General features: G+C 43.4%; 1 protein-coding gene across 1 annotated transcript; it reads right to left on the bottom strand.

Moving 5' to 3' along the window:
• Nucleotides 1-3988: 3988 nt before the first annotated feature.
• On the bottom strand, nt 3989-14885 carry METTL26 (methyltransferase like 26). Its single transcript, XM_056534114.1, has 6 exons — nt 14483-14885; nt 11815-11974; nt 10120-10179; nt 7615-7682; nt 5991-6069; nt 3989-5257 (listed from the first exon to the last, which is right to left on the bottom strand). Exons 1-6 carry the CDS (start codon nt 14794-14796, stop codon nt 5210-5212), a joined length of 729 nt encoding a protein of 242 aa, XP_056390089.1. The 5' UTR covers nt 14797-14885; the 3' UTR covers nt 3989-5209.
• Between the last annotated feature and the right edge of the window lie 326 nt (nt 14886-15211).

Consider the following 15211-nt stretch of genomic DNA (forward strand, 5'->3'; position numbering starts at 1 on the left):
TCAAGCAAGTCTATGGGAGGGGGCGTGACGGACTTGCATTGAGGGGGTGTGGCCATGACATCACGAGGGGGCGTGATCATTATGTCACGAGCCTTCGCCCCGCATTGCCAGTCATCCGACACGGAGCAAAGTTGGCTCCGTGCACTGGATGTCTGGGGTGCCGCAGCCGAGATCGCGGGGGTCCCCAGCGGTGGGTCCCCAGTGATCAGACATCTTGTCCCCTATACTTTGTCAAGCACCTCAGGCTAAGTCATAGCCAAAACGCTGCACTGTTGGTAACCAATAAAAAAGACCACAGGTTTTTGCATATTGGAGTCGGCTGCTTTAAAGGGGTACTCCACTGCCCCAGCGTCCAGAATGTTTAGTTCAGAATGCTGGGGTCATGATGTCATGGCCATGCCCCTTGTGAAGTCACACCCCCTCAATGCAAGTCTATGGAAGGGGGCGTGACATCCGTCACGCCCCCTCCCATAGACTTGCATTGAGGGGGTGTGGTGTGATGTCACGACCCCCGCAGCCCGTACTCAGCATTCGGAACTAAATGTTTCAGATTCTGTGGCAGTGGAGTATCCCTTTAATGCTATGACCTGTTCTTCTTGGATGTTGATATTCTGGACTGGTTTTCCGGATGGTCACCCGCATAGTAGCCGGGACTGATGTTGTTTTCCATTTCTTGACATTTTTATTTTTCCATCTACTGAACTGTGTGGGGGGCTTGTTGGTTTTTTTTTTCGCACTAATCTATGTTTTTTTAATTGGAACTATTTTGAGGTGCATATGACTTTTTGATCACTTTATAATCCCGTTTCCTGGGAGGTTAGCCGACCAAAAAAAATAAAAAAAAGAATGACATTTGACCGTATATGCACAGGCCCCACAGATTCAACAGCGCAAAAGCAGTCCGCTAGTCACTACATTCATATGTCAATTTTTACTTGGCCTCAAAAGCGTGGAGTCTGAGCTCATACAAGTTTACATTCGAAAAATCACCCAAACAAACTCACTAGCTGACAATATTCGGGTCAATGGGGCCGCGCCTGTACGTTCATATATAGGTCTTCATCTCATTTTGACAAGTTGCCGATGTATAGGAGGAACGTGTCGGCAAATCACGTGATTGTGGACTTAATGGGTGTGACTAGAGATGAGCGAATTTACAGTAAATTCGATTCGTCACAAACTTCTCGGCTCGGCAGTTGAAAAAGTGGGAAACTTTTTTTTTTTTTTTTAAATCAACTGGTGCCAGAAAGTTAAACAATTTGTAAATTACTTCTATCATAAAAAATCTTAATCCTTCCAGTACTTATTAGTGGCTGTATACTACAGAGGAAATGCTTTTCATTTTGGATTTCTCTTCTGTCACGACCACAGTGCTCTCTGCTGACCTCTGCTGTCCATTTTAGGAACTGTCCAGAGCAGGAGAAAATCCCCATAGCAAACATATGCTGATCTGGACAGTTCCTAAAATGGACAGCAGAGGTCAGCAGAGAGCACTGTGGTCGTAACAGAAAATAAATCCAAAAAGAAAAGCATTTCCTCTGTAGTATACAGCCCCTAAAAAGTACTGGAAGGATGAATTTTTTTTTTAATAGAAGTAATTTACAAATCTGTTTAAACTTTCTGACACCAGTTGATTAAAAAAATACAGTATATGTTTTCAACTGGAGTACCCCTTTAACCCTGCGGGCTGGCGTTAGGTTTAGAGATGAGCGAACTTACAGTAAATTCGATTCGTCACGAACTTCTCGGCTCGGCAGTTGATGCCTTATCCTGCATAAATTAGTTCAGCTTTCAGGTGCTCCGGTGGGCTGGAAAAGGTGGATACAGTCCTAGGAGACTCTTTCCTAGGAATGTATCCACCTTTTCCAGCCCACCGGAGCACCTAAAGGCTGAACTAATTTATGCAGGAAAAGTCATCAACTGCCGAGCCGAGAAGTTTGTGACGAATCGAATTTACTGTAAATTCGCTCATCTCTAGTTGTGACATTTCTGCATGTAGAGATACTAATTATGTTTATTTCTTTGTATATTTTGTAACTTAGATTTTTTTATGCAAAATATGGACATTGTTTATATTGACCTTTTTTAAATATAGTTTTAGATTTATTTATTTTGTACATTAATTTCTCTAGGGTACTTGAAATGCAGCATCTCAATAAATGTGAATGCATTTCAGAGTGGAGATTCCACAAATAAATGAACAATTTCATTCTTTAGGCGGAGCCTGAGGTCCAGAATTTCTACAGCAGAACATTCTGTAGTGAGAATGGTGCAGCAGAATCCCATTGATAACAATGGGAAGCTGCTGCACCGTATTTTCCAAGCAGAATTCTGTGAATGGGCGCTTAGGGTCCATTTCTAATCTGCTAATGCTGTCCTTTGAGGCGGGAGCTGGCTTACAGAGCTTCCCTTCTACTCCCATATGCCCCCACACTTCATAAATGATTATAGAGAACCCTTTACCCATGTAAGCGCTCTGTGGGCTCATATGGAAGCATAGGGAAAGAAGGCAGGGAAGCTCTGTATTTCGGCTTTGCCTCCATTGCGCGAGGGACAACTTTAGCATATTAGCAACGGAACTTAATACTAATTGTATCTGCTGGACGGAGATCTGAGTAAATTATATCTCATTTTAATCCGGTTTGCCCGCATTATAAACCTTTGTATTGGGTTCAGTGCGGATGAACCAGCTGTCAGTCTCCCTATCTGATAGCTGTTAGGATATAAAAGCAAACTACACCATTCCTGGAACTAAACATAATAACCAAACTTATAAAATCTAAGTGTCAACGAGGTGGAGCTAAGCTGCTTAAGTGCCACATACCTACCATCCGCTGGACTGATGTATAGAGCCCTGTATGTCAATCTTTATGGGACTGGGAGGCGAGGGCAAGCACAGGAGGCAGGCTGTGGCACTTGAGCAGCTCAGCTCCACCTCCTTGACACTTTGCTTAGAAATAAAAAGGAGCTGATGGATACCCTTTAAAGCTACCATGACATAATAATATGTTGTGGGGCGTTTAGTGGTAAATCTCACTTTCTAAATCAGTAAATTGGAGTTGAAGGGTTATGAATATAATAAAGATATATTTTTGCAGATTTTTTTAATTTTTTTTATTAGCGATATCCAATATATCCAATGCACATAGCTATACAAAACACACACACATATATATATATATATATATATATATATATATATATATATATATATATATATATGTTTAGAAGGAGGGAAGCAGCACGTCCTTTGAATTTGTTGAAGAAGAATGGTGCACGCAGAAACCAGACCTGGGTCAGGGGTCCATGTAGTATACAGAAAAAGGAATATCTGCAGCACACAAATCCAAAAAAAAGTGAAAATTTATTCCATAAAAAAATTAGTGTCCATAAGCAACGTTTCAGCCGGCTCCCCTGGCCTTTCGCAAGCTCAGTACAATAGAGCACAACCACTTTTTATAAGGGAACCAATCAGATTCCAATAGTGCAATCAATATGTCAATCAAGTGAAAATATGATAAATAAATGACATCAAAACAATCTACAGTATATCAAACTCGTGTCAAACAAGTATAGTGTAAATAAAGATCACATAAATGTATACAGTGGTTTCCTATACATCACTGTGCTCCCCTTAGTATACCCCCACCTCAATAGGATAATGATCATCTCATGTATCACATCCATGTGCAATTTAAAAACAAGGGGGTATACTAAGGGGAGCACAGTGATGTATAGGAAAACACTGTATACATTCATGTGATCTTTATTTGCACTATACTTGTTTGACACGAGTTTGATATACTGTAGATTGTCTTGATGTCATTTATTTATCATATTTTCACTTGATTGACATATTGATTTTATAAGGGAACCAATCAGGTACCAATAGTGCAAAGTGGTTGTGCACTATTGTACTGAGCTTGAGAAAGGCCAGGGGAGCTGGATGAAACGTTGCTTATGGGTACTCATTTTTTTTATGGAATAAATTTTCACTTTTTTGGATTTGTGTGCTGCAGATATTCCTCTTTCTATATACAGTGATCCCTCAACTTACAATGGCCTTAACATATAATAGATTCAACATACAATGGTCTTTTCTGGACCATTGTAACTTGAAACCAGACTCAACATACATTGCTATGGACAGTCCAGATCTGCGAAACATGTCAATGGCTGGAAGAACCGACCAATCAGAATGGACATTTCACCGGTAAAACCCCTGTATTCCTAAAGTGTATGCACTGACTGGTGTCTAGTAGCGCCCCCTACAGTACAGGGAGGTATTACATGTTCTGTACTCTTTACCTGTATTACTGAAGCGTATGCACTGACTGGTGTCTGGTAGTGCCCCCTACAGTACAGGGAGGTATTACATGTTCTGTACTACTCTTTACCTGTATTACTGAAGTGCATGCACTGACTGGTGTCTGGTAGCGCCCCCTACAGTACAGGGAGGTATTACATGTTCTGTACTCTTTACCTGTATTACTGAAGTCCATGCACTGACTGGTGTCTGTTAGCGCCCCCTACAGTACAGGGAGGTATTACATGTTCTGTACACTTTACCTGTACCAGGGTTAGCTGCTTCTTTGGACACCAGGTGAGGGCGGCTCCATGTTACTTTTTTAGGACATTGTGTACTGTACAGGACCCTGAAGAAGCTCCTGTCTTCTACATAGACCAACAACGAGGGTGCCTCCAGCTGTTGCAAAACTACAACTCCTAGCATGCCCGGACAGCCGAAGGCTGTCCGGGCATGCTGGGAGTTGTAGTTTTGCAACAGCTGGAGGCAGCCTGGTTGGAAAACACTGAAATAGACAGTCATTTACATCTCCCAGCAGATCTGTCTTACTTTTTTATGTAAGGATTTGCTTTATCTATATTAGTTTTCTACTTATTTTTCTTTAATCCTCACTTTTTCCTATTTTTGGAGGACATTTTGGTGGCTTCAGAACCAATTACCAGGTATCCATAGAGTTATGGTCTCAACATACAATGGTTTCAACATACAATGGTCGTCCTGGAACCAATTAATATTGTAACTTGAGGTACCACTGTATATATATATATATATATATATATATATATATATATATATATATACATACAGATAGGTATAGTAAATAAAAAACATGGCTGCAGCGTTTGTCAGGGAGAAGTTCCAGGGTGATATGCTGCCGCCGTATACTTCACACATGACCTTGGGTTACATCTTACGGAAGATCAAACACTTGTTATTCGCCGGCATGTCCACCTGCAACACAACATAAATGTAGGAGATCAGTGGCACAAAGGTTTGTGTGTCATAGTGTCACATGTCAGGGGACAAGCATCGGTTAATAGTAACCGTGCGAGGGGGGAAGGGCAGTCTGCAGACATTTAATGCTATTGTGTCTGTCAATGTCACATTGTCATACACGCGGTCGCCCTGTAGACCATTAACCAATCATAGCAAGCAGCGTAATGCTTGCAACACGTTAACACGTCCAGTTCAGTCTATCCGCAGTATGCCAATGCAAGATGCAGTCACCAGGGACATCTGGGACATCCGATTCAGCCATTGACATAAAGATATTTCCTATTCTGATCACAATTCTCTGTATTGGAGAATTATTTAGAACAGTAGCCTCCAAACTGTGGCCCTCCAGATGTTGCAAAACTACAACTCCCAGCAGTGACCACAGTGCTCTTTGCTGCCACCTCTGTCCGTGTCAGGAACTGTCCAGAGCAGGAGAGGTTTACTATGGGGATTTACTCCTACTCTGGGCAGTTCCTGACATGGACAGAGGTGGCAGCAGAGAGCACAGTGTATGTCAGCAATACCATCCAACCATCTGATGTGTATGGGGGAGGAAACATGTTATGAGGAAGGAATTATCGGGCTTGTTGGATTTCACTATGACTGAACCTTATTTCTCAATGTCCCAGAGGTGTCTAAAGGAGTCCAAACAGAGCGTGCATGTGTATAGAGGGTAACCAGTCCCTACCATCCTCTCCAGGGCCATTCCACAGGTCTTTGCCAACTCATTCAGATCTGATGTATCCCAGATTCCCCAGGCTGGATTACTGCAAAACAATAAGCAACATCAGAAAGTCCTATCCATCATATAGAAAGCAGAGTATCTTGGTGTATGAATAAAGGGGTTCCCTGAGAGAAGATATATAGTGTGTAATAAAACAGAATGACTGATGGCGTGACTGCTGCCAAGCTGCTTTTCCCTTCTCTGCTACAAGATCAGACTCTATAGCAGTGTTTCCCAACCAGTGTGCCGCCAGCCGTTCCAAAACTACAACTCCCAGCATACCGGGGCTGTTCCAAAACTCCATTCTGGGAGCTGCACACTGGTTGGGAAACACTGCTGCTATGAGGTCTGATCTTAAAGGGGTATTCCAGGCAAAACCTTTTTTATATATAATCAACTGGCTCCGGAAAGTTAAACAGATTTGTAAATTACTTCTATTAAAAAATCTTAATCCTTCCAATAGTTATCAGCTTCTGAAGTTTTCTAACTAACTGCTCAATGATGATGTCACGTCCCGGGAGCTGTGCATGATGGGAGAATATCCCCATAGGAACTGCACAGCTCCCGGGACGTGAGTCATCAGAGAGCAGTTAGACAGAAAACAACAACTCAACTTCAGAAGCTTATAACTATTGGAAGGATTAAGATTTTTTAATAGAAGTAATTTACAAATCTGTTTAACTTTCCGGAGCCAGTTGATTATATATAAAAAAGGTTTTGCCTGGAATACCCCTTTAAGGATCATGACTGTCAGGGCTCAGGGTTCGGATGGGTAGTGTTTCTTTCCATACAGTACATCCACATATGAGCAGCATATTCAGAGACCTCTCAATTGGTGCTCTGTATCTAAGCAACCTTAAAGGGGTACTCTGGTGGAAAACTTTTTTTTTTTTTTATCAACTGGTGCCAGACAGTTAAACAGATTTGTAAATTGCTTCTATTAAAAAAATCTTAATCCTTCCAGTACTTATTAGCTGCTGAATACTACAGAGGAAATTCTTTTCTTTTTAGAACACAGAGCTCTCTGCTGACATCTCTGTCCATTTTAAGAACCGTTCAGAGTAGGAGAAAATCCCCATAGCAAACATATGCTGCTCTGGATAGTTCCTAAAATGGACAGAGATGTCAGCAGAGAGCACTGTGGTCATGATGTCAGCAGAGAGCACTGTGCTCGTGATGTCAGCAGAGAGCTCTGTGTTCCAAAAAGAAAATAATTTCCTCTGTAGTATTCAGCAGCTAATAAGTACTGGAAGGATTAAGATTTTTTTTATAGAAGTAATTTACAAATCTGTTTAACTTTCTGGCACCAGTTGATTTAAAAAAAAAAAAAAAAAAAAGTAGAATAAAAGTTTTCCACCGGAGTACCCCTTTAACAACACCTGAGGCCACAATGATTGTGAACCAGATTGACTCACAATCTACATGAAATATTCATAGCACATCCAGTACTTTGTTAAATAAACATGACCAGTCTCCTATCAGAGAGCCCCTTTAAATGTAAACATGACCGGTATAGGATATAGCACATCAGGGAACAAGGTGGAGACACGCAACTGGGATAAAGCTGAGAATATACATTGAGTAATACCTGTTCTTCAAACTCTGGTTAAAATCAATATTACTCTGCGGGGTGAGGACACCATTGACAGCGTACGGCTGGGGAGAAACAGGGATAGTGGTTAGTGAAGACAGGGATGGCATGGATCCGACACTACTTAGGATTACTAGGTCCACCAGGCTCTAAACTAGGGATCGACCAATATCGGTTTTTTAGGGCCGATACCGATGATCGGTGGAGGATAGGGCCGATAGCCGATAACTTATACCGATATTCCGGTATAAATTATCGGCTATTTATCCCCCCGCGACACCGCTGCAAATCATTGATTTAAAGTGGGCGCTTTAAATCAATGCACTGCAGTGGCTTTTGCGGTGCCATAGACCACCGCCACCCGCTTCTCTCCCCCTGCCTGTCCGGGGGTCCTGAGACCTATCAGCGCCACCGCTCCCCCCGCCGCGCCGCACCTAGGGATGCCTCCAGCTGTTGCAAAACTACTACTCCCAGCATGCCCGGACAGCCAACGGCTGTCCGGGCATGCTGGGAGTTGTAGTTTTGCAACAGCTGGAGGGCCTACTGTAGGTATAGTATATTATACAGACCCCTGTCCATCCCAGAACCCTGACTCACCTTACCAGTTGCTGCAGGGACCGTCCGGGGAGGTTGGTCCGGGCCATCCATCCTTCCTGTAGTGTCCGGCGGCATTCCGGGTGGAGGGTGAACCGGTCCGGGCTGTCCTTCTTCTCCGGGGGTCCTCTTCTCCACTCCAGGCAGGCTCCGGCCTAGTAACGCTGCATAGACGCTGCTGCGCAGCGACGCACCTGACGTCACGGCGTAGCGGCGTCTATGCAGCGTACTAGGCCAGAGCCTGCCCGGAGTGAAGAAGAGGACCCCCGGAGAAGGACAGCCCGGACCGGTTCACCCTCCACCCGGAATGCCACCGGACACTACAGGAAGGATGGATGGCCCGGACCACCCCCATTACGGGTAAGTGTAATTTTTTTTTATTGACTCGGAGGGTGGGGGAGGGGCCCGACCGGTATAGCTGTATGGGCAAAAATCCATACCGTGGGAGAAAAAATAAAAAACGGTATCCGGTTCACACCGGTATACCGCCCAGGACTACGGTGGGGGGTGCGACGCGGTGCGGTCGCGGTGCGGGGCATTATTGGCTTATCGGCAAGGTAATTGCTGATACCGATAATGCCCAAAATCGTGATTATCGGCCGATAATATCAGCCATACCGATAATCGGTCGATCCCTACTCTAAAGCTGGACATAAATGAGACAATGGGGTTTATTTACTAAGAGTATTGTGTAGTTTTCTTTGTGGGTTTGGATTTCCGACTGGTATTGTCCCAAAGTATTTACTAATGTTTCCCTACATTTTGCACTTTTCCCTAAATTTTTTATTTATTTTATGTTCTGATCTGTAGGGTTTTCCTCAGCTCAAATCCACCACATTTTCTGTGGAAACCTTAGTAAATATGTTGGGATTTTTCAAAACTGTCGGGGACACGCCCCTTTTGTCCGGATCACACCCATTTTCTCCAGTGACCACGCCCCCTTTTCGAGTTATTCTTGTAAAATGGAGGGTTTTGGTTTTTTGGGTCGCAAATTGTGTCGCATGTTCCATGCGACACAATTTGGGGCGCAAAACCCTAGAAAAAAAAAAAGAGTCGGGATCACATTAGTAAATAAACCCCAATGTGTTGTGATATACTCTCATATTTCCTACAGATGTATTATTATTATGTATCTTTACAGCGCACTTGGTTCAAGGGCGCTGTACATATGATAAGGGTTAAAATGGCACAGAGTAAACGAGGGAGAGAGGGCCCTGACCGCAGGAGCTTACAATCTACTGTGTAGGCAAGTGTTTCCCAACCAAGGTGCCTCCAGCTGTTGCAAACTTCTAGCATGCCCTGGCAGCTGATGGCCGCGCATGCTGGAAGTTGTAATTTTGCAACAATTGGAGACTCCCTGGTTGGGAAACACTTGTGTAGTCCTTGGCAGCCCCCTATTGTGTAACTTATGGCAGTGTTTCCCAACCAGGGTGCCTCCAGCTGTTGCAACCGTCTAGCATGCCCTGGCAGCTGAAGGCCGTCCATGCTGGAAGTTGTAGTTTTGTAACAACTGGAGACACCCTGGTTGGGAAACACTTGTGAAGGCCTTGGCAGCCCCCTATTGTATAACTTATGGCAGGGTTTCCCAACCAGGGTGCCTCCAGCTGTTGCAAAACTACAACACCCAGCATGCCTGGACAGCCACAGAGTTGTAGTTTTGCAACAGCTGGAGGCACCCTGGTTGGAAAACACTGCTGGGTGTTGTAGTTTTGCAACAGCTGGAGGCACCCTGGTTGGGAAACACTCACTTATGGTTTGGACGTGGACTGTCTTATCTATGACCAGCTGATCAGATACAGAAAAATGGCTAAAAAATGGGGGACACACATTGTCTTGATCCAGGGTATAGCCAGCATTTAGCGCCCCATCTGAGGGAGTACAGAATGTAATACTAGAGGTTAGTCTTACCCCATAGGTGAGGAGAACACCTCCAGGTTGTAGGACATGTCCAGCCCCATAAAACAGACCCTGCGGTAAAAATGGTGAAATACATGTGATACATGAGCACAAAGAATGTAGAGAAACATATTCTAAATATTCTGTTGGCACCTTCCCCACTGGAATCCCCAAAATACCACTGGTTATAGCAAGTGAAAAATTCTGTACCTCCACATGAGCACTGACATCTAGACATCTTTGCGTCATCTCTCTGTAGTGTTCCGTTGCAATTACTAATAACTAGCAATGTGCGTTATATTGGCCCTATAGCAAAGTGTGCCATACCAGCAAAGGCTACCATTATGCCTTAGATGTTGCTTGCTAAGGTATAGGAAGGAGAGTGCCAACAGCACAGGAGCCCTCAAAACTGCATAGTTAAAAAAGGTTTTCGGTGCCCAGCAATGATTTTATTAAATCAGCATTAGAGGGGTATTCCAGGAAAAAACATATATATATCTCAACTGGCTCCAGAAAGTTAAACAGATTTGTAAATTACTTCTATTAAAAAATCTTAATCCTTTCAATAATTATCAGCTGCTGAAGTTGAGTTGTTCTTTTCTGACTGGCAACAGTGCTCTCTACTGACATCTCTGCTTGTCTCGGGAACTGCACAGAGTAGAAGAGGTTTGCTATGGGGATTTGCTTCTACTCTGGACAGTTCTCGAGACAGGTGTCATCATAGAGCACTTAGACAGAAAAGAACAACTCAACTTCAGCAGCTCATAAGTACTGAAAGGATTAAGATTTTTTAATAGAAGTAATTTACAAATCTGTTTAACTTTCTGGAGTCAGTTGATATATATAAAAAAGTTTTTTTCTGAATAACCCCTTTAACATAAAATAACAACATAAACTGTACCAAGCAGCTTCAGATGTGGAAGAAAAAATATGCCTTAGCTGCAAAGGAATCATTAATAATTGTCAGACTATACAATTGTATACTACTAGGCAAGCGTATACTACTGGGGATCATCTAACCTGCCAGTTAAAGGGGTACTCTGGTGGAAAACCTTTTTTTTTTTAAAATAAACTGGTGCCAGAAAGTTAAACAGATTTGTAAATGACTTCTATTAAAAAATATTAATCCTTCCAGTACTTATTAGCTGCTGAATACTACAGAGGAAATTATTTTCTTTTTGGAACACAGAGCTCTCTGCTGACATCATGACCACAGTGCTCTCTGCTGACACCTCTGTCCATTTTAAATATATCAACTGGCTCCAGAAAGTTAAACAGATTTGTAAATTACTTCTATTAAAAAATCTTTATCCTTCCAAAATGTATCAGCTGCTGAAGTGGAGTTGTTCTGTTCTGTCTGGCAACAGTGCTCTCTGCTGACATAACTTTCTGGCACCAGTTGATTTAAAAATAATAGTTTTCCACCAGAGTACCCTTTTAAAGTATGTTTATAGATATTTATAGTGCTTTCTACTGCTCCATAGAGATGACAGGGGTCCGATCACTATGGATAGGTGATAAGTATTTCAGCAATTGACAACCCCTTTAACTATTTGAATCATGCTTTAGAAATAATTTTAGTTACTGTGTTAATTTAAACGAGGACTTGTTTAAATCAGCAGATATACGATATGACCTTTGACCTCCAACATTTTGTAAGATGCCTATTTAGGGGTCTGACGAATAGTCAGGTATGGACGCGCTCACCTGAGTACAGCTGGGCTCAGATATATGAATCATGTTGATGCAGACAACCAGTTGCAGTGAATTGGGCTCTAGACCCCAAGTCTCCCAGTTCCGGGAGGCATCCAAGGTGCGGGGTTGCTCCACATTTGTAAGAGACCACCTAGAGATGTATTCGGTTATGCTGCAAAAACAAACAATAAAACATATCGTGTTTACAAATAGTTTTATATGCAATTTTGTTGCTCCATAGCAGGGGTCTTCAAACTTTTTAAACGGGGGGGGGGGGGGGGGGGGGCCAGTTCACGGGCCCTCAGACCATTGGAGGGCCGGACTATAGATAAAAAAAAAACATGAACAAATTCCTATGTACACTTAAGTATCTTAATATTAGACTACCCCTTTAAGTACGCAGCACAGTTCCCCCCACATTAAGTTGGCAGTAAAGATCCCCCCATATTAGGTTGTAGTTCCCCTACATTAGGGTTGTCAGTACAGTTCCCCCACATTAGGTGCAGTACAGTTCCCCCACATTAGGTGCAGTATAGTTCCCCACATTAGGTGCAGTATAGTTCCCCACATTAGGTGCAGTATGTTCCCCCACAGACATACAGCCTCCAGCCATACAGTGTATGTCTGGAGGCTGTATGCCTGTGTACTGCCCTACTTCAGTGCTCCGACTACCGCTCCTCCGATCCGGCCATTACAGTAAGTCCTGGGACCGGAGGAGCGGTGGTCGGAGCACCGAAGCTGACGTGCTGCTGGTAACACTTACCAAGCTGGCCAGCGCACGCCCTCATCGCTTCTCCACTCCTCTGCGCTCAGTTGCTATGGGCGCACACACAGGACATCAGTGACGTCCCTGCGTGCGCCACCTTCCCAGCGGCCCCTGCGTTTTTAAAGTAAACACGGGACCGCCGAGAGCGCATCCCTGTGTCCAGAAAACATCTTTCGGGACACAGGGATGTCCTTAGGCAGCGCAGGCCGGATAAATGTCCTCGGCGGGCCGCATGTGACCATAGTTTGAGGACCCCTGCTCCATAGCATCTAACTACAACTGTGACTTTGTAACAGTGCATGCCAATATAAAGGGGTACTCCGGTGGAAATTTTTTTTTTTTTTTAATCAACTGGTGCCAGAAAGTTAAACAGATTTGAAAATTACTTCTATTAAAAAATCTTAAATCTTCCAGTACTTATCAGCTGCTGAATACTACAGAGGAAATTATTTTATTTTTGGAACACAGAGCTCTCTGCTGACATCATGACCACAGTGCTCTCTGCTGACATCTCTGTCCATTTTAGGAACTGTCCAGAGCAGCATATGTTTGCTATGGGGATTTTCTCCTACTCTGGACAGTTATTAAAATGGACAGAGAGGTCAGCAGAGAGCACTGTGGTCGTGATGTCAGCAGAGAGCTCTGTGTTCCAAAAAGAAAATAATTTCCTCTGTAGTATTCAGCAGCTAATAAGTACTGAAAGGATTAAGATTTTTTAATAGAAGAAATTTACAAATCTGTTTATCTTTTTGGCACCAGTTGATTAAAGAAAAAGAAAAAAGTTTTCCACCGGAGTACCCCTTTAACAGCAGTTTTCCAAGGAGCAACTGTGAGGGTACGTTCACACAGAGGATATTTTGCTCCAGCATTCTCTAAACGGACACTTAGGTCAGCAGCAGTCTGCCGTGAACATAAGTGACGTCTTATTGACAAATGATACTTCTCTTGCAGATTCTGCCAAAATATTAGGCGCGCTCAATATTCAACTGGAATCCAATCCCGTCGCGAAACTTCAGCCATGTGAACTGAGCAGCAGAATCCCATAGAAATAAAATAGGAGGGTGCTGCAAAGTGGAATCAGCCTTTGGCATGCTGGGAGTTGTAGTTTTGAAACAGCGGGAGGCACCCTGGTTGCAAAATACAGTATTAACCCTTTAAAGGGAAACTGACAGCCGATACACCAGCACTATACCTGTTGTATTATCCTCCATTGCTAATGGCGCAATGGAGGCAGGACCTGGCATGCTGGGAGTTGTAGTTTTACAACAGCTGGAGGCACCTTGGTTGGGAAACACGGCTGTAGTCAATTGTTTATTGTCCAACAGAAGTTCCCCAACCTGTGGTTCTCCAATTGTGTCAAAACTACAACTCCCAGCATGCCAGGTCCTGCCTCCAATGCACCATTAGCAATGGAGGATAATGCAACAGGTATAGTGCTGGTGTATCGGCTATCAGTTTCCCTTTAAAGGGTTAATACTGTATTTTGCAACCAGGGTGCCTCCAGCTGCTTCAAAACTACAACTCCCAGAATGCCAGGACAGCCGAAGGCTGTCCTGGCATGCTGGGAGTTGAAGTTTTGCAACAGCTGGAGGTACCTGGTTGAGAAAACTGGGTTAATGCTTATTGTATCCTATTATTTTGGCACTGGGATGGCTTTCTGGGATTTATTGTCCTTTATAAACATGAACAGACAATGGAAGGGGATATATGTAAGGACTACAGCAAGTTGCCCATAGCAACCAATCAGGATTCAGTTTTCATTTAAGAGACCTTATGGAAAAGGAAAGCAGCGATCTGATTGGTTGCCATGGTCTTCCCTTCTCCACAGCAACCACTACCCCCAACAGACTTCCTATCTATCCCTGTCACATGACCCGCTCTGATCACCTGACCCAAGCAGGTCACATGACTCACCTCCGCAGGCAGCGCTGGTCCATCTCAGAAGGTATCCACCGCACGTTGGGCAAGGCCCTGGCGAAGTGAGCGGCGTGCTGCCCGGTGCCCGATGCCACCTCCAGTACCCGCACCACGGGGGCAGCAGGGGGGACATACTGCCGCAGAACGTCAAGGATCGGCTCCTTGTTCCTGTCCGCGGCCGCGGCCACTAGCATCTTCCCTAGCTTCACTGTGACTTGCGTTCTTAACCCGGACCAGTGGGCGGAACTACAATACCCAGAATCCCATAGTCCTAGTGAACTACAGCTTCTTAAAGCGACAGTAACACACATGGTTTACGGCTGAGGAGGGTTCCTGTGGTTTCTGACTTGTAAAATAAATTAACTCCTTGAGGACACAGCTTATTTAAATTTTTGTGTTTCCGATTTTTCCTCCTCGTCTTGTAATAAGAGACATATAACTTTTTTTTCCACCCACAGACACTTACTTATGAGGGCTTGTTTTTTGCATGACCAATTGTACTTTGTAATGACACCTTTTATTTTACAAAAAATAAAAAAAAATTTATTAATAATTTATTAATAATTTAATAATACCCACATTTATTTCATTTTTCTATTTTTCTAATTCTAACTTTTTTATTTTTATTTTTTTAAACAAAATCAGTATGCTTAACATTTTCCTGTTCTGATCCCTTTAACTTTATTATTTTTTTCATATACTGGGCTGTATGAGGGCTCATTTTTT

This window comes from Hyla sarda, chromosome 8, assembly GCF_029499605.1.
Source record: "Hyla sarda isolate aHylSar1 chromosome 8, aHylSar1.hap1, whole genome shotgun sequence".
Taxonomy (NCBI): Eukaryota; Metazoa; Chordata; class Amphibia; order Anura; family Hylidae; genus Hyla; species Hyla sarda.